At 40.5% G+C, this 19,611-nt stretch overlaps 2 protein-coding genes across 6 annotated transcripts in view; one reads left to right on the top strand and one right to left on the bottom strand.

The window, feature by feature from the left end:
* GFM1 (G elongation factor mitochondrial 1) overlaps positions 1 to 19,611 on the top strand; it is a 53,557-nt gene that overhangs the window by 9,748 nt on the left and 24,198 nt on the right. For all 4 annotated transcript variants that reach the window (XR_013360786.1, XR_013360785.1, XM_077864553.1 and 1 more), the window contains exons 7-13: positions 2,435 to 2,592; positions 3,195 to 3,279; positions 6,017 to 6,154; positions 7,671 to 7,772; positions 9,340 to 9,396; positions 12,566 to 12,703; positions 13,559 to 13,641. Coding sequence is in view for 2 of the 4 variants with exons in the window: in XM_077864553.1 (XP_077720679.1) it covers positions 2,435 to 2,592; positions 3,195 to 3,279; positions 6,017 to 6,154; positions 7,671 to 7,772; positions 9,340 to 9,396; positions 12,566 to 12,703; positions 13,559 to 13,641 (761 nt within the window). In the remaining 2 variants the exon portion in view is untranslated. The remainder of the gene's footprint in view (positions 1 to 2,434; positions 2,593 to 3,194; positions 3,280 to 6,016; positions 6,155 to 7,670; positions 7,773 to 9,339; positions 9,397 to 12,565; positions 12,704 to 13,558; positions 13,642 to 19,611) is intronic.
* Positions 11,386 to 19,281, bottom strand: LXN (latexin). Of its 2 annotated transcripts, XR_013360787.1 has the most exons (7): positions 19,071 to 19,281; positions 18,610 to 18,672; positions 17,169 to 17,346; positions 16,799 to 16,935; positions 14,273 to 14,335; positions 13,712 to 13,999; positions 11,386 to 12,306 (listed from the first exon to the last, which is right to left on the bottom strand). XR_013360787.1 is itself a non-coding variant. In XM_077864556.1 (6 exons), the coding sequence occupies exons 1-6, from the start codon at positions 19,197 to 19,199 to the stop codon at positions 13,901 to 13,903; spliced, it is 669 nt and encodes a 222-aa protein (XP_077720682.1). In that variant the 5' UTR covers positions 19,200 to 19,281; the 3' UTR covers positions 13,677 to 13,900. The 2 variants fall into 2 exon arrangements, 1 of the variants encoding a protein (XP_077720682.1); XM_077864556.1 differs by lacking the exon at positions 11,386 to 12,306 and having other exon boundaries at positions 13,677 to 13,999.

Genomic DNA, 19,611 nt, shown 5'->3' with positions numbered 1-19,611 from the left:
CAAGGAAAGAAGCTAACTGAAGCTGAGGATGCTTACTTTGTATCTCATGACTTGAGTCCTTTAGCTTTCATAAACTATGTAGGAAGATACAGGTCAAGCATTGTGTCCTGGGAGCCCCAACACAGAGTCGGGGCAATGTGTCAGCGGTCCCCTACACCACTCCCAGGTTCAGTGATTCATGAGGATCGCTCCGAGTTCTCAACACATCATCATACTGATGACTGATTTATTACAGCGAGAGGATACAAAGCAGAATCAGCAAAGGGAAGAGGCACCTGAGGTGAAGTCCAGAAGAAACCCTGTGTAAGAGCCCTCTCCCAGTGGGGTCATGCCGTGCCTCATTCCTCCAGCAGAGAGTTGTGACTATACCTATTGGTCATCTATTAGACACTCTGTGCCCTAGGATTTATTAGGGGCCAGTCACAGACCTCCTCTACCTAGCATGTACCCAAATAACACACTCCCAGGAGGAAAGCAGGTGTTTAGCATACGCCTCATTGTTTGTGCAGACATTGTACGCACAGTGAGCCATTCTCCGTTCTGGGAATGCTGGGAACCCTCCTGAAATCCAGGTTCCCAGACACCAGCCTGGGGGCCAGCCTTGTAAACAGGCCTTTCCAAGCACAGCTGTTTCCGTGCTGCTACATTGACTGTTTTCTGCGGATGATGCATGGGTGTACTTTCTGTATTGTTGGACATATTAGGGACAATGGAAAGGCAACAACTTTCAAGGGTGAAAACGATTCTTGTGAAAACAAGGGAAAGTTTTGGAAAAGTAAAGCTTTTGTTAGACTGCTGTTAGGAAAGTTATAATTTTTTTTTTTTGTTTATCTCCGAACTTCGTGTTTCTCTATTTAATGTATGTAAAGTAAGCTGGTAAGATTCTTTTATGTCCATACTTGCATATAAGGGAGGGGTGGAAAGTCAGGGTTGTGATCCTGTGGCTTAGGGTAGCTGAAGTGGTTAGTGACCTAGCCATTCCTGGATCCTAGTGACAGCAAAAACAAGCTTTTAAGATAATTTCAGGGCAGCCCAGGTGGCTCAGTGGTTTAGCACTGCCTTCAGCCCAGGGCGTGATCCTGGAGACCCAGGATCGAGTCCCACATCGGGCTCCCTGCGTGGAGCCTGCTTCTCCCTCTGCCTGTGTCTCTGACTCTCTCTCTCTCTCTCTCTCTCTCTCTCTCTGTGTCTTTCATGAATAAATAAATAAAATCTTAAAAAAAAAAAAGATAATTTCAAACAGAATTGCTTTCTTGCCATGCATATTTTCCCCTTTTCTATACTCCCTTTATTGTGTGCAGCTGTTATCCTATTTTTCCATTGTGGTGATGTTTAGAAATTGTGGTTATGTTTTTGCTTTAAGCTTTTTTTAGATGACTAGTTTTCTATTTTTTTTTCGTGAGGACAGAAAAATAATTGTATACTGGTTCCATACTGCTGCTTCTTCTGTGGCAGGTTGTGGCCACACCACTGCTATTGACTTCTTCCAGCTTCTAAGACCTAAAGTTCTACTGCTCACTCTCTGAGACCTGCTTAGCCAGGAGGGCCACCTGTGGAACACACCTGGGACACATTAATAGTTTCTGCACTAGGGTTGGGGTAGGACCCGGAGGTTGTTATTTTAGACCCTGTTACTCTCATCGCTCTTAATTTATGAGTGATTTGTACTACTTGGCTTCCTGTATATGTGTTACTTAATTTTTTACAAAGATTTTATTTATTTATTCATGATGAACATAGAGGAGGGTGGGGGCAGAGACACAGGCAGAGGGCGAAGCAGGCTCCGTGCCAAGAGCCTGACGCGGGACTCCAGGATCACGCCCTGGGCCGAAGGCGGCGCTAAACCACGGAGTCACCCAGGGATGCCCTTTATGTGTTACTTAAAACAAATCTGTTAATTAAAAATTTTTAATAGATATTTCCATAGGCTTTGAACGTTTAAAAGTATATGAAGGTACTCAGCAAAAAAAAAAAATCTCCCATGTGTTTCCTATTTGCCTAATTCTCTGCCTCTTCCCTAAAACAGGTTACCAGTTAATAGTTTTTAGTGTATCTTTCCAGAGATTGTGTGTATGTGTGTGTGTATTACTTTTCCTTACGTTTTACGTAATTGTTAACTTACTGTTTATGCATTCTATGTATGTGTGCCTATTTTTCTATATGTGTATATATTTTTTGTCATATTGAAAATTAATAACATTCCAAGAGTGTTGAAAGCTGTTACACAGTAAATAGCTTCCTAGTCCTGATAAAGAAACTTTTTTTCTTGTATTTTGACTTTAAGTTATAGAGCGTCTAACTCTGGTCCCCACTATAGCCCCTACTCCAAAGACTATCAGTTTATTTTATTCACGTGTTGGCTTGTAATTGGTTTGAAATACAAATTTTTTTTTTTTTACGGTTAACTAATTATTAATTTTTTTTTCTTTTGTAGTGTGCAATCCGAAGAGCTACTCTAAACAGGTCATTTACTCCTGTCTTTTTGGGAAGTGCATTGAAAAACAAAGGAGTTCAGCCTCTTTTAGATGCTGTTTTAGAATACCTCCCAAATCCATCTGAAGTCCAAAATTATGCTATTCTCCATCAGGAGGAGTAAGTCTTGGAAATTGAATCTTTGTGCTTCAGTGTTAAAATATATTTCTATATAAATTATAAAAGAATTTAAGAACAGTTCTTTTGATTAAGTTGTGCTTGTGGAGGGATCCCCCCCCCCCATCCAATTTATAAAAATCAATCTCCAGTTTCTATTTAGGTAACACTTTGACATATAGAAAACTACTTGTTATACCACTTGCTGTATCATATTCTGTGAGTTAGAAGTATGATTTATTATTTGCCAAGGTTTACATCATTAGTAAATTTTTTCATTTGGCACCAGCTGTTTTCAACCACACCAAAACCCCCCCAAAACCGTAAAGATTAAAAAACAGTTTTTTTAAAAGCTCTCCTTGATTTTTCTTTTCTTTCTATACCATTTTTTTGTGTTTTTAGTCTGCTCTGGTGTTGTCATAAAGTAGTAACTAAGCCCTGAGAAGTTATTCTTACTAATGTCTTTCCGTGAAATTTCACCTATGTGAGGTCAGAAATGTTTAGCACTTAACCTATATGCTTTTTCTCAGAAATACTCTGATGAAACAAATTGATATAAAAGAGATATCGAATAATGTATCTCACAGATTTGCATTTCTTTTAAGTGACTCAAAAGAGCAAAACAAAATCTTAATGAACTCCGAAAGAAACAGTTCCCACCCATTTGTAGGCCTGGCTTTTAAATTGGAGGTAAGTTGCTTTGTAATGTATTTAATTGCTATGTGTAGAAATTTTCTTTTAAGGTGTCTTCCTAATACAAAATGACTTTGTTGCAAATTCCTCCTCTGAAAGTTGCTCCACCTTCCCATCTTTCCATACCGCCTCTTTAGAGGGAAGTTATTATACACAGCCCACAGGTAAGCTGTGGGGAGTTACGTTCCATCTCCTTGACAGAGTAGTATCCACAGTTAATTTATTTGGGATTCATCTAAATGGGAGAGTTGTCTTCTCTCCCTCATTTGTATTTTTATTTAGTTATTTCTTTATTATCAGTATGGCTTCACGGATATATATTTTGAGGTATAATGAGTAGAATGTTATTATTTTGTTGTGCAGCTTGGCCAGGTTTGGCTGTTGGAGCTCTTTTAGTTGCCTCCTGTATCCTTTAGACATTCTCCCATATTTTGACTATTTCCTCACTTTGTGATAGTACAGGATCCTCCAGGCTTATCCTCCCAGTCTCTGCCCTAGAAGCAACCATTTCTGTAGATGCCTTGGTTCTGTTCCTTTTTAATCCAGAATGGTATTAGAAACCAAGATTCGAGTACCTGGAATACTTTTTGTTAGTTTGTTGTTGGCTTCTATTCATCATGTTTTAAGGGAGAAAGATGATTAAGTTAGAAGTGTTAAAAGTGCTTATTTCTGGGATGGGATTATATTTTGAGAGCTTTGTTTTATTCTAAAATTTTTACAATATACTTCTTACGTCTAAAAGGAGAAAATAATTTTAAGTTAAAAAGTACAGGTAACATTGTGGTGACAATTTATATATGTAAAGCTTTTAAAAATACGCATTTAGGAATATCTTCTTAGGATTCCTAGAATGGTGATTACTGAATTAAAAGAATGGAATGAATTAATGTTTAATGGTTTATTGCCAGATTTCTTTCATACTCTCAGAGTTAATGTATTATTTCAGTGAATTTTTATAAGCATTGAATTATTATTTAAAAATTGTTACCAGTTTTTTAAGGGAAAATAATTAATCTTGCTTTAATTTCTTTTTTAAAAAATTTCATATCTTTAAATTCCTAATGGTAAGAATATTTTTCCAAATATTGATTATGCAGTTCCTCTTTTGTAATTCTCTCATTTCTTATTATAATTAGTGTCAAAATGTTTACTTATTTGAATGATCTTTCTCTAATAAAGATTTTTTTAAAACAATCAGCAGTTTAAAATTTATAGTCAAATATATCAGTCATTTTTAGTTCTCTCATGTTTAACCTTAGAAATCCTCTCCTTTGTATGTATTTCATATATGTTTTCTCCTACTTTTTTAATGATGGGATTTTTTTTTCATTGTTAATGCAGCTGGAATTTATCTTGCCTTATGCCGTGAGATGCACTCTAAATGTATCTCCTCTGCCTCCAAATAGAGGACCAGTTGTCCCAACTACTGGTTTTTGAACACTGCTCTATTTTTCCATTGTCATACCTTTTGTCATTATCATCTTTTGACAATATATTCTATGTTTTAGATATTTTTACTTTGTGGGTTATTCAGTTTAATTTGTGCTACTTCTGTGCTTTTTAAGTTTGGAGTATTTAATATGTTTTTATATCAGTCATGGTTAGCTTCTTATTGTCATAATACTTCAGAAATTTCTATTTTTATCCATTTTTCTAAATGAAGTATAAAATCATTAATCATATGTTTAAAAATTCCTCTTGGGATTTTTATTGCTATTGCTATTACACCTATAAATTAATATAGGAAGAATTGGCAACTTTTAAAACATAGTTGATTGGTATTAGTTTTTTTTTTAATCTTCTTTTTTTTCAAGATTTTATTTATTTATTCATGGGAGACACAGAGAGAGAGAGGCAGAGACACAAGCAGGCTCCATGCAGGGAGCCCAACGCAGGACTCGATCCGGGTCTCCAAGATCACACCCCGGGCCGAAGGCAGAGCTAAACCGCTGAGCCACCGGGGCTGCCCTGATTGGTGTTAGTATTAAGGAGGAAATGATCCTTGATTATTTTATATTTTGTTACCTTTTTTTCTTTTTTCTTTTTTCTTTTTTTTTTTTTTTACTTTATTCATGAGAGAGAGGGGCAGAGATACAGGCAAAGGAAGAGAGCCTGATGTGGGATTTGATCCCAGGACTCCAGAATCACACCCTGGGCCAAAGGCAGGTGCTAAATCGCTGCTGAGCCACCCAGGGATCCCCTATATTTAGTTACTTTAAAGAATGCTTAAAAAAAATAAAAAAATAAAATAAAAAATAAAGAATGCTTATTTATATAGTCTTCCGGGTGCTTATCAAAGTTTTTTTTTTTTTAAGATATGTAGTACACTCTTAATATTTCTAATTACATTTTTGTTGTCTTTCCAATAACTTACTTGAGTTTTATATCTTAACTGTATTAAACCGAACTTATAAAATAATATTAGAAGCCAAAGGATATTTGCTTATTCCGTACACATTTAAAATTATTTTCTATTTCAGAGGAGTCAAGAAGTACCCAAAAAAACAACAACCGCTTAACTCATGTTAATGAGTTACTAACTCAGAGCTGGTGTTTCAGCGTATTAGACAATAAATCAAAACGTGTTTTTTTTTTTTTTTTTCAAAACGTGTTTAAAGTATACTGCTGAAATTGCAAAGAATAATTGGCGGTTGTTGTGAAGTTTTTCTCTTAATTTTGATTCTTATGTTTCTTTTATTTTCTTCTTTCTGCCTTACCCAACCTTGACTTTTAGGCTGGGCGATTTGGACAGTTAACTTATGTCCGTAATTATCAAGGAGAGCTGAAAAAGGGTGACACCATCTATAACACGAGGACAGGAAAGAAAGTGCGGGTGCAGCGGCTGGTTCGCATGCATGCTGACATGATGGAGGCAAGTATAGGTCCTTCCTGGGAAATCAGAAATTTCTCTGATGCAAATGAAGTAGATCTACTTTCTTTGTTTCCTGAGCTCCATAAGAAACTCGCTTCTATCTGAATGAGTTTTCCTAATGTCTTCCTTTTTGCTTAGATGTGCTGTAATTCTGACGCAGCACTTTGGTGTGGGCTAAATTAGCAGATGTTAAGGATACATTTTACCACTATTTGTGATTAGCTATATTTCCTCAATGCAAAGGTTAAGGAAAAGGGACAGTTCCCTACAACTTAGAACCCAAGATTCAGCATCTTTCTCAAGAGTTATTACAAAGAGTATAAGAGTGAAACTGGTTCTCCAAGGTAATGGAGAGTAATCAGTTCACACAGTGTTCCACATTGTTCAGGGAATTTACTTTCAGAAGTATGGCCCCACGTTAAAGCCCCATTAGCCTTAGAGCTCTTTATTCCTATTATAGAACCAACGCCTCCTCAGAAGGACCGTGTTGGTGCTAGAATCCATCTGAAGATTTAAAACCTCTCAAATCTCATCAAGGAAATAAACTTTGGCATACAGCTTGAAGTTTTGAATTAGCTCTGAATCTGTCCTAGCCTTCTCTGTGATCCTTTAGGGTTAGGCCTTGGTAGAAATGCCAAGTGTATGAGGTGGTCTCTTCCTCCTGCTCTTTCCCAAGTCAGCTCTGTATTCCTGGAGAGGTTGATTAGCCTGAGCAAAATCTTAACACCATTCAGAAATATGTGGTAGTCATAACTCTCTCTCTCCTGGAAGATGAATAAGCAGTCTTTCAGAATTGGATGGTATTGCTATTTTGTGAGACAGGCAGCAGGGGGCATGGTCGAGGATTAGTGATTGTCACAGATGTTTTTATGAGCAGAAGCTAATGTTTACATCTGCGGGACGGTTAGAGGCTCAGGCACGCTTGCTCATTCATAGCCACAGCTGTTATGAATGGACTGTCAGTATAAATGGACAAAAACTAGGAAGCTTAAGAGGCACCAGTGCTTTGTTCTTAAATTTCCTGTGTTTACATGACTGCTTGCATCTGTGAAAAATTAAGATTATTTTAAGTACAATGGGCTGAATTCTCCTGCCTTTGTTTTCAGAACTTCCCTTTGCAGTTTTTCCATGTTCGTCTTTGTCATACGTAACTCATTGTTTGACTGTGGCAGCACATGGAATACATCCTTTTTGATGTGTAGAAATAACTTTAGAAGTGAGAGACGTGTTCTGTCGGGACTACAGGTCCTCCACGTAAGGATGCCATAGCTGAGTTTCCATTAAAGTCTTGTCAGTTGAGGTGTGGTCCAAATAGAGGCCCTATTCAAGATGTATCTTGCCCTGGTTGGGTTAGGGTATCACATTGGTTCTAGCGGATTCATTCTCCGTGGAATTCCTGGTGAGACTCGGCCATGTTTTTGTACGTACTAGGTGTTTGTTGTGTGATTGCTTTTCAGTTACCATGTCCCGATTTGTATTCCCTGCAAGTCTTACTTTGTGTTATTTGTTTATTTAGGATGTCGAGGAAGTGTATGCTGGAGACATCTGTGCATTGTTTGGCATTGACTGTGCTAGTGGAGACACATTCACAAACAGAAATAACAGTGGCCTTTCCATGGTATGTGTTTAATTTCAAAGCTGTTTATCACTTGAGTTTTAAAAGTCTATGTTTTTATATAGCACATTTAGTACTTAAGAAAAACAGTCACAGAAGTTTTATTTCCACAGGCATCAGTATAGATTTGTCATGGCTCCTTGGATGTCATTAGACAAGTGCTCTGTGTAAGCTAACCTACTTGGTTTTTCTTAATTCCACAGTACTCTACGGTTTAGCGTGGAGGGGAAAAATCTCCACTAGCTACACCTGAACTGTGTGGCGCTGACTACCCTGAGATCTGCCTACCCGTGGTTGATGCCTCTAATTCCCGTCACCATAATCAGGCTAATCCCAGTGGACTGACACTTAGTGTAATTTAACAGAGTGGACCCTTGCCTCAGTCCCCCCGAAAACTGTACCATGTAGACTGGGGGATCACAGAATAGAACCTTACTCAAAGGGAAGGTGCAATTAGAACATCTGACCTACTACATACAGCCTGCCCCATGGAACTTAGGGTCCCTTTTCATTACTGAGGGATCCCAAAGGGAGAGTTCCTGCCTTTGCTCAAAGAGTTCCTGCCTTTGAATTCCCTTCATCCACTTCCCTTTTTTGCCGTGGTAGGAGAGCAGGTGCTCTGTGTGATCATCTGTTCATGAGGGTGGTCCCTCTCCTGAATTCAGTGAAGAGAGAATATGAGGACCTAGGGGGATGGGTAATTTGCAGTGAAGGAATTTAGAGTAGGTCATTTATGTTAAAAACTGGTCCACCCCTAACAGATGAGCACTGTAATAGTTCAGTGTTACGTGATGAATTCATAAATTTGTCATTTAACTTTTTAGGTATAAAATATTCTCTAGTGTCTGTGGTTCTACATGTTGATTTAAGATACAAAAAAATCTATACCGTTTTCTGTGGGATCTAGAGAAGGCTCGTGGTTTGTAAACAAGTATCGTGTATAAGGTCTTCTTTGAATACTTGTAATTAGTAATGTGAGGGACTGGAGGTTGTGGGAAGTGCTTAAGATTTGAAACAAATAGACCTTGATAGAGTCCCACCTATCCAAGTTATTTTGTCTTCTTTCCAAGCTTTTAATGGTTTATTGGTAAAACGGGGATGGTATCTGCTGGTTAGAGTTGTGATTGATTGAATGAGGTATCGTGTATAAAGAATCTAGTGCCCTTTCTCTGATTAATCAGTGGTCATGGTATATTTTGATTAAAGTAGCTTATCAAAAGACAGCAACAGCACATGTGGCCACTAGCCAATAGGAATTCCACATCTTCGCATTTGGGTTCAGTAGGATTATGTTTAAAGTGAATGTGTCAATAAACTTAAGGCCTTAAACAGTTAATAAACTATTTTTGTTATTTTGGGAGGGAAGAGATCATGTAAGTGTATGCACTTATTAATGTGTCATATTAATATATTTAATACAAAGCAGAGCATGATATATATTGGCTAGCCTAAAAATGTTGACAAATATTTGTCCTTTGTTCTTTTGTAAGTAGCATATTAAATTAATCCATCTCTGACCCAAACAGTACTGTATTAGAATTCTTCTCTGTTCTTTTAAAAAATATTTTAGGAGTCAATTCATGTTCCTGACCCTGTCATTTCAATAGCAATGAAGCCTTCTAACAAGGTAGGAGTTCGGTTTCATTCTCAGTAGAGTGCAATAAAAACTTGAGCTCTTTTCCATCTTTCTCCACAATACACATAATTACCTTGTGATAACCAGTAATCTTACGGTTTCTTGGTATTGAGATCAGTCTGTTGGTAGTAATTAGTTCTCACTATACTGAAAATTTTGATGGTTTTAAAATGGGCACAAGACTGTGCTAACTCTTTACAGTATCATTGGCTCCAAAGAGGTAAGAATATTTTCCTATATTCAGATCATAAAGGAATGGAAAAGGGGAAAAAGGAAAGTTTGTCCTAAGTTGTAGTAAAACCTTAATGAAGTATATTAAATAACTGCATAGATTAATTGCCTCATGAGTGATAATACATCTCTGGATATGTGGTAGTTAGGAAGTGTATGGTTATAACATGGAAAACCTGCAAACGGGACTTTTTCTCTTTTTAAATATTTTACTTAGAGCGGGAGAAAGGGGAAGGGGCCAAGGCAGAAGCAGACTCTCTGCTGAGCAGGGAGCTTGATGTGAGGCTGAATCCCAGGACCTTGGGATCATAACCCGAGCCGAAAGTAGATGCTTAACCAACTGAGCCACCCAGGTGCCCCATCCCTTTTTTTTTTTTTTTTTTTTAAAGTAGGCCTCACACCCAAGTGGAGCCTAATGGGCTTGAACTCAGGACCCTGAGATCAAGACCTGAGCTGAGATCAAGAATTGGTCACTTAACCAACCGAGCCACCCAGGCACCCCTTTCTCAGTTTCAAATATAATGGTATTATGGTTGGATTTGATGTCATTTAGCTTTTTATGAAACCAGAATTGCTTGAATAGGGTCTCACTGGCATTACTGCCACTGGAATTCGTCCTGCTGTTGGAATAATTCACGTTGCTACGGTAATCGTTTGAGTTCTTAAGTTGCTTTGACATTCATAACAGTCATGTTAATATGGTAAATTGCAATGAATTCATTCATGCATTGAGTGAACATGTTATGACCTCTTATCTGGGAACTATTGTTTACTGAACATACTCTGATGTATTGTCTTGTGAATGAATACAGTAACAGGTGCTTCTTCCTCTGTTTTGAGGAAATGAGCTTTTCCATACTCAGTGTTGAAAAAAGAATGTTGAGGGAGGAAGAAATTTGAAGAAAGGCAAACCTTGCATCTTACTACACAGCGAAATGCCACAGTTCCAGGTGTTTTGCTAACTTGCTTTTCTCTTTTCCCTGAATAATCAGGGAGTGATTTATGCTTCTTCATTCCCAATTCAGAGTATATGTAAGATATTTAACTGTTGATAGTTCACAACAATGAAAGGAAATCAAAGGCATCAATATCTAAAAGGTTATTTGGTATCTCAAGGTTGTCTGCTTGCTGGAGTAAATTAAATCAAATAATAAGGTCATGGGATACCTAGGTGTCTCAGCGGTTGGGCGGCTGCTTTCGGCTCAGGTCGTGATCCCGGGATGTGGCATCAAGTCCTGCATTGGGCTCCTGTGGGCAGGGAGCCTGCTTCTCCTTCTGCCTGGGTCTCTGCCTCTTTCTCTCTCTTGTCTCTCGTTAAATCTTTAAAAATATATATAATGAAGTCACTCACTGCATCAAGCTGTGAATCCTGGTAATGGGGGCAAGGATGATCTTCTAGTTGAGAGTACCTGGCTAGTGTAGGGAAAAGGCAAAAGACTTCAGAGAGACTAACCCAGGATTCGGTGCCAGCTTTGCCATGCATTAGCTCTGTGGCCTTGAACAAGTCACTCAGCCTTTCTACATCTAGTTTCCTCACCTGTGAAATGTGGGTAATTGTGTCTTGCAGCATTGTGGTTAGAATTTGAAGTACATATTCAAAACCTACAGCACAGTTCCATGCACACGTGATAGCTGTTAAGTACTGGTGATTCAGGGTATGTCTCCTGTTGCTGCCATAGCGTACCACAAGCTTGGTGGCTTAAGATAGCACAAATGTATTTATTTTATGGTGTTAGAAATCTGACATCGTTTTTGTTTTGTTTTTTTTTTAATTTATTTATGATAGTCACACACAGAGAGAGAGAGAGAGGCAGAGGGAGAAGCAGGCTCCATGCACCAGGAGCCCGACGTGGGATTCGATCCTGGGTCTCCAGGATCGCACCCTGGGCCAAAGGCTAAACCGCTGCGCCACCCAGGGATCCCCCTGACATAGTTCTTAATTGACTAAAATCAAGATACTGACAGGACTGTGTTCTTTCTGGAGGCTCAAGGGGACCTTTTATCTTTTGCTTACTCAGATTATTGGCAAAATTCAGCTCCTGGTGGCTGTTAGGACTGGGGTCCCCATTTCTTTGGTGACTGTCACCTGGGGCCTGTTTTGTTTTGTTTTTTTCTTTTTTTTAGCTTCTAGAGGCTACCCGTTTTCCCAGGCTCGTGGCCCCATCCCATCTTCAGCCATGAAATCAGTCCCTTATGTGCTTCAAGTATCCTCTGCCTCTCCTTCCTCATGCAAGCTCTCCTTCTGTATTCCTCTTCCTTTTTAAAGGCTTGTGTGATTACATTGGGCCAGCCCAGTTCTTCGTGGTAATCTTCCCATCTCAAAGTTAGAACTTTAATCATTTCTGCGCAGTCCCTGTCACCACATAAAGTAGCAGTCCCGAGTTTGGGGGGATTAGGGCACATCCTCAGGGGACCATACTTCTACCTACCAGGTATGGAATTCTATCTAAGGAGCATAAAGGTGCCTCCAGGCAGGTTGTTTTGAACAGGAGAAGTCTCCGTGTCATTTGCCTTCCTTTTGGTCTTCCGTGGCCTGCTTGGAGCTACAATCAGGTCTTGGTAAACACGCTGCTTCCTTTGATTATGTATACCATTTCTAGAATGTAGCAGAGTAACACAATTCTTCTCTCTCCACGGGCAGTTTTCCACAGATGGACAGTTTCTGTACACCTAAGGATACAACAGGAAAGGGCAGAGTGGAGTCTCGGACTCTTGTTTTGTATCTTGTTACGGAAAGAAAATCCTGCCAGCCCTCTTGGCTGTATGGTGTCCAAGCTCCCGTACTGAGAGGGTCTGGCCTAGGAACTGGGGAGGGGTCACTGCTATTTCCTAACTGTTCATGTATTTGATGTCATTTAGTAAAGTTCTTTCAATCATCCTATTGCCTATTATGCTTAGTAAAATGTGTAATGACTTTCTTTTTTTAAAGAATGATCTGGAAAAATTTTCAAAAGGTATTGGCAGGTTTACAAGAGAAGATCCCACATTTAAAGTCCATTTCGACAATGAGAGCAAAGAGACCATTGTATCTGGAATGGGAGAATTACACCTAGAAATCTATGCTCAGGTAATGAGTCACAAGGAATTAAATTCATTTTATATATGTCTGTGTTTTGTTACAAGTCAATGATTCTTAGTCTAATGACTGCAAACTAATAGTGATTCTTCAGACTTCATTCTGGTTTGCATCCATTTACGTTACAAATGTTACTGTCTCTTACAAATTAATTTTTCTTGATTTTTGAATCTTTTTATTTGTAAAACATTTGCAGACTCCTAGAATCACGACTCCAAATCAAGTTATTTGCGATAAGATCATCCATCCACCCCTAGGTCATCCATCCACCCCTAGGTCAAGCGAATCCTGGTCCCAGCCTTAGGGAGACAGTCTGCAGGAAGAGACCTGCTGAGGAAGTTGGCCGGGAAGTACCCACTCTTGAGGCCATTTCTTGCCTATTTTCTTCTCAAGTCAGTACTTGAAGATTATTAGAATATAGATACAGGAAGAGTAGATAGGCTGTACTTTTGCTAGGAAAGGTCTTCTGTATCTATGAATGAAAACAAAAGCTATTTGACAAATGATAAAAAATTCTCGTGATCATATTTTTGAAGTTAAGATAGTAGAAAACTCTGGCATACGCTATTCCAGAGAATATGTAACAAAGGTGAAGTTTTGGTGATTGAATTAACTAGAGGCAAGTGTCCGTTAAACAGTCTAAGTTAGAATTGATTATAAAATCTTTAAAAGTAGTTTGTATCGATGTTTCTAACCTTTCTAAGATACCTAAGTGATTTGAGATTTATCATTTTAATCATATTTAAATGAGTACTTCAGAGGCAGTTAAGAGTCTTAGGATTTTTTCTTCTTTCAGCTTATTTTTTTAAGCACATGAAAAAATTAACTCCCCTCTGTTCTTTTTAGAGGATGGAAAGAGAATATGGCTGTCCTTGTGTCACAGGAAAGCCGAAAGTTGCCTTCAGAGAGACCATTACTGCCCCTGTCCCGTAAGTATGCAACACAATTAAACATGCTGTGAGGCTGTAATTGAAGCTTTTTATTATGGGATATACATACCACTATTAGCGTTGGGACACTTTTACATCATGATACTCTGTACTGTGTGGAATCTATATGGTTCCATACTGTAACGAAGACATTTATACCAAGTTACACTTTGGGATTTGCATGGCACCATGTAGGTATCAGTGAAGACTGGCATACACATCATTAAAAGGAAGCACACGTCATTGATAGGGTCTTCATTTATTCCGGTTGTGCTTCCTTTGGCAGACGGGTATTATGTTTGACTTTAGTACCATATTGCGGATGCCAGAGAACTTGCATTTGCCAAGGAATAATCTCCTGCAAGTAAAAGAAACTAAAGCTGTGGTAAAATTCAGAAAACATTTTAAGAAAACAATGTTGGGTTTAGATTTTATTAGAGACAAAACAGTCCTTAAAAAGAACAGCAAAAAAGAAGCTAAGTGGCTACAAGTATAATATACTTGAACCTAGTGTCCGTATTAATTTACATGGATTCTGGTTTAGAGTCAAAATTAATAAGACATACACTGTGGCTATAAAACAAGTCTTAGTTTTCAAAGTCTCATCAAATAAAGGTAAATGATACTTTACCTGAGATGCAATGTCATGAAGTAGAACAGTGTAGTCTAACTCAATGAAGTCATCATTTCTTTGCTGTCATAAAAAATAAAAACCTGGTGTTTAAAACTTAGTATCTTTGGCAAAAATGATATGTTCATTTTAAAATTCAGCTTTTGTTACTAGATAATAATAGATAATAATTTAATAAGTAAAAATAAAAATTGAATGTTATAGTTTAATTAGCCTGATCGGAAAAACTGTGTTCTTGGGGCACCTGGGTGGCTAGCAGGTTAGGTGTCCATCTCTTGGTTTCAGCTCAGGTTACGATCTCAGGGTCATGAGATGGAGCCCTGCATCGGGCCGACACTGGGTGTGGAGCCTGCTTGAGATTCCTTCTCCCTCCCTCTCCCATCCTACCCAATGCCTGTGCCTATTCTCTATCTCTTAAGAAAGAAAGAAAAAAAAAAAGAGAAAAACTATGTTCTTATGAATAAGTTTTCTCTCAAACTACATTTTAAAATCCTATTTCATCTGTTACTCTAAAAATTGTACACCCCTTTTAGGTTCTGAGTTGTGGTAGCTACTTCAGAGCATTATGATCTAAAGTTTGTCATTTAAGATTCCTCATTGTTTCTATTATTCAGAAAAGCATCTTTTTAAGGAATAAGCTACTGAACTGAGTGTTTACATTAAAGGGAACCAATTTTATAATAGAAATTCTCTCTTTAAAAACTGAAAATAGGAAAATGTAATGAATGTAGTTATATGGTTTTGCAATTAAAGCTTCGATCTGTGCTGCTTATTGGTTTGTGCATATAGAGTATTTATGCCATTAGCTACACAGAAATACGGCATCCACATCGTTTAAAACTGTATTCACCAGAGATTTGCTGTACTTAACCAAGGTTCTTTAAGGCTTATAATCAATGTATTGAAACAAGCCCTGGCGTCTGAGGGGCAGCTCCTGTGGCCCCTTTGGTTAATACTGATTATAAATGTGCAGTCAACCTTTCAGCTGAAATTTTAATTAATGCTTTAAAACTTTGATGAAGGGTTACAGGAGTTTTCTTTCATACAACTTCTAGCACTGTCTTGAGCATATTTTGCTACAAAATCCTGCCCTGAAAACCATGATTATGATTGTATAACCTCTGTAATCCAGACCTGATACTCAGTTATTTGAGGCCTCAGTAGCCCAATAGGAATTTGTAACCAAAGTTGATATCTATAGAAAGGCATTAAAAAACTCCTCAGTTTGGATGCCTTGGTGGCTCAGTTGGTTAAGCATCTGACTCTTGATCTTAGCTTAGGTCTTGATCTCAGGGTCGTGAGTTCAAGCCCTGTGTTAGCTCAATGCTGGGTACAAAGCCTACTTAAAAATTAAAAAAAAAAAAAAAAAGGCTCTTAAAATGTTCTTGTGGTATTTATGTTAGGTATTAGCATTATATTCTAGCTATTGTGATTGGGTATCCTGCCCTCCAGGGCCCGTGGGTGTCTAATAAGTGGTGGCAAAGGCCTGCGGAGCACAGGTGCTCCAGCTGCCTTGTAGTTTGTTTCCAACAAGCTGAAAGAGGTCATTTGGAACGTCCTTTTCTCTTATAGAACTAAAACTGTTTATTATGGTTTCTCTGCACTCTGTTTTTCTTTTATTATTATTTTTTTTAATTGGAGTTTAATTTGTGAACATATAGCATAACACCCAGTACTCATCCCGCCAAGTGCCCCCCTCAGTGCCCGTCACCCAGTCACCCCAACCCCCCGCCCTCCTCCCCTTCCGTCACCCCTTGTTCATTTCCCAGAGTTAGGAGTCTCTCATGTTTTGTCACCTTCACTGATACTTTCACTTTCCCTTTATTCCCTTTCACTAATTTTTATATTCCCCAAATGAATGAGACCATATAATGTTTGTCCTTTTCCAATTGACTTATTTCACTCGGCATAATACCTTCCAGGTCCATCCACTTTGAAGCAAAAGGTGGGTATTTGTCGTTTCTAAAGACTGGCACTCTGTTTTTCTTGATATCCATTTAGACATCAACACTTGCCCTTATTATTTTTTTCTTTTTAACCTCTTCATAAAGCTAAAATGTGAGGCTGACTTGATCTCTCTAAAGACCAGAAAGAGCCCGTTCTGAATGGTCCTATTATCAGACTTATCACCAGGACAGCAGTAGGTCTGAGGCTGCAGATTATGACTAAACTGGTTATAAAAGAACATGATAAATAAACAGCAAGCGTCACAGGAATTAAAAGAGGCTAAGATTTTTGTTGCGGCAGATCCTCGGGGCAGGAAAATGCCAGCACGTCCCTGAGCAGCCGGGCTGCCACTTCAGGAGTGGGAAAGCGGAGGTGGTTCGTTTGCAGAGCTATAGGGATCTGAATCCGAAAGTTCGATCGTGAGAGCCCTCGTCTCTAGGACGCTGAGCGCAGGAACGGACCGCCCCAGTGTCCGTGGCCCCGCTGGGGCCGCCGCCCCGGCCAGCGCCCGTCCACTCTGAGGGGCCGCGGGCTCAGCCCGCACACGTCTTACTGCTGCTGGCTACAGAAGCCACTTACCACTTGCTTGACCCTGTGAATCTTCGCCATTTTGTACCACGTGTTCTCCGTCGAGTTCTGCCATATAACGTAACCGCAGGCGACCCAGGCCAGGTGTCGGACTGGCTCCATCTCCGGGGGCACGTTCCCGAGACCGTCTGGTGAGGGGGATGGCACTGGTAAGTGGAAGCCCTTTACATACACAGGGATCAAACCTTTGTGAGATCTAAATTCCAAGTCCTGTTCGAGTTTCCTTCAAACGTGCACAGAAGGACTCGGTTAAGCCACACATCTGTAAATTTGCAAGGCCCTCCTGTGTTGAATTAGACTCATAATGAATATTTTTGCAAACGCTAAAGTTGAAAAATGTCTCCATGTCATATTTATGTACCTGGAATATTTTGTGCTTCAAGTGGTTCCTTCATGGACTTGAGTCTTTGGTAAAATGTGTTATCTTCTTTATCTGGGTTCTTTCCAATTTCTCCTTCAAATGTGAAGTTGACTTCTGGTGCGGTATCTTGTCCCGTCAGAGGGTAAAGGACTTCAGCTGTGCAGTTCAGGGTAACTTGCTGTTTGAAACATTTTGCAAAATATCTTTAGATGCAGATGGCCATGCATCACTAGTTGTCATTCTTGAGTTACAACATTTAAAATGTTGCCCCCGCCCCCATGGTATTCCACACTAGACAGAGATAGCTAATTAGGTTGGCTTAACAGTTTTCTTGAAGGCATCTAAAATAGATAACTTCTTTTATGACTTATAGAGTATCATAATCTTATAATTCATCTTAAAACTTTATTATTTTAGTATTAATGGGGTGTCCATTTGTAAGGCCAGATTTTAGTCTTGACTTCACATACTACCTTTAGACTTTGGTTACTTTTTAAGTCTATTACTCTCTTTACTCTGCTTCTGAATAACAGAAATATTCTCAAGCCAGATACAGTAATCTGTCTAGATGTAAAATTAGAAAATAGCAGCATGGGTTCTGCCTTGAAAGATGGCTGTCTAGCAGCCCAGGTATCTTAATAAATCTCCTCACGTCAGCCTGCATCTCCTTAATTATGCTCAACAAAAGGGCAAACTTAACTTTATTTTTCTAATTTTAAGATACTTAGGTAAACAAATTGTAGGGTCTTTTAAGTTTGTCTCACTAACAGTTTGGCAGGTATATAATTTTTAAAAATTTCCCTGCCCCATTACTGAAAGATTCTTAGGAACATGGTGGTATCATTTGGCCATTTTATTGCTCATAAATATTTTATCTAAAAGCACTGGCTTTCTTTGAGTGAAGGAAAATTGAGAAGGCAGACATAAGTGATAATGACTGGAAAGTAAATTACGTCATTTGTTCCTATCAGACTGGCCTAATGTATGACATTTGTTAAAGAAATTTATTTGAACTGAAATGTGTCTTTTCTAAGTAGCTCAACAGAATTACATCATGTATCTCAGAATACATATATATATGTTTGTTTGTTTTTTTTAAGATTTATTTATTTATTTATGATAGAGAGAGAGAGGCAGAGACACAGGAGGAAGGAGAAGCAGGCTCCATGCAGGGAGCCTGACTGGGGACTTGATCCCGGGTCTCCAGGATCGCGCCCTGGGTCAAAGGCAGGCGCCAAACTGCTGAGCCACCCAGGGATCCCTCAAAATATATTTTTAAAGGAGTATAATCTGACCCTGTATGCTCATCATTTTTTTCAAGGCAGGGATTTCATAACTTTAAAAACAGAGAGCAAGTTGATCCTATGATTTGATCCGCAAAGGTGATCTAAAATATTTATAGAGTCAAATTTTACTTCATAATAAAGGACATTCCACTTACTTTTTGGATAATTTCTTCCACAGAAAATTTAAGGCAATACTTATGTCCTTTTTCCGGAATATCCTATTAAGAAAATGTGATTATTACAAAAATAACTCGTTCTTTGTGTTGTCAGGAAAATACAGTTCTCGTGCGGTGGGGCGGCGGGCGCCTGTGGGGCTGAGGGCTCCCGCCCTGTGCGGCCCCACCCTGGGCGTGACGCCGGGTGCAGGGCTGGGGTATGGACCCCCTGGGGCAGGCCCCCGGAGCCAGGCCGCCTAGTGGGGAGTGGGGGACGGCCCGACGCCGCGCTCCCCTTCGTGTGGTCCGAGGCGCGAGGAAGGTGCCTCCGCAGATGTAGGCGCTGCTGCGGGTCCAGGGCAGGAGCCGCCGGGGCGCTCGGGGCGCCGTCCCCGCCCGTCCCCGCCCGTCCCCGCCCGTCCGGGAAGGGCGACCCCGGCCCCGGCCCGCGTGGACCTCACCTGCACGCTGGCCTGTGCGACCGTCTGCACCTGGAACACCTTGTGGGGGGTCCCCTGCTGGTAGTTGATGCAGTTCTCGGCCACCGAGGCCGCCCGCGCGGCTGGGAAGTGGGTCGGCGGGATCTCCATCCTCGGGGCGGCGGCGGCGGCTGGGAGGGAGGGCGGGAGGGAGACGGACGGAGCCGGGACCGAGCCGGGAGGGAGCCGGGAGGGAGCCGGCCCCGGTGGGGGGCGCGGGGCGGGGCGGGGCGGCGCGGCCTCCTCCCCTCCTCCTCCTTCCGGCTCCCGGCTCCTCCCCTCCCCGCCCCTCCACTCCCCTCCCCTCCCGCGCTGCCCCTGCCCCTGCCCCTGCCCCTGCCCCTGCCGCTGGTGCCCCCTCGGGAGCCGGGCCTTTCCCGCAGGGGGCGGGGCAGGGGGCGAGGCCGTCACCCACCTTCACCACGGGCCGGGAGGGGCGGGGAGGGGGCCGGGCCTCCCCCGGCTACACTGCGCGGGCGGGCGGGCGGGGCCGGGGCGAAGTGCAGAGGAGCTGGGCCCGTGA

This window comes from Canis aureus, chromosome 22 (genome assembly GCF_053574225.1).
Source record: "Canis aureus isolate CA01 chromosome 22, VMU_Caureus_v.1.0, whole genome shotgun sequence".
In the NCBI taxonomy this organism is placed as follows: domain Eukaryota; kingdom Metazoa; phylum Chordata; class Mammalia; order Carnivora; family Canidae; genus Canis; species Canis aureus.
Note: the sequence above shows the minus strand (reverse complement) of the source record. Positions and strands in the feature narration are given on the sequence as shown.

Excerpts from the sequence above, each read along its gene's own strand:
- LXN (XM_077864556.1), bottom strand. The coding sequence starts at position 19,199 with ATGGAGATCCCGCCGACCCACTTCCCAGCCGCGCGGGCGGCCTCGGTG. Across the intron at positions 17,347-18,609 it reads TGGAAGAAATTATCCAAAAA|CAAGTTACCCTGAACTGCAC; the intron begins GTAAGTGGAATG and ends TGTTTCAAACAG. Across the intron at positions 14,000-14,272 it reads TTCATGACATTGCATCTCAG|GAGATTATTCCTTGGCAAAT; the intron begins GTAAAGTATCAT and ends TTTTACTTGCAG.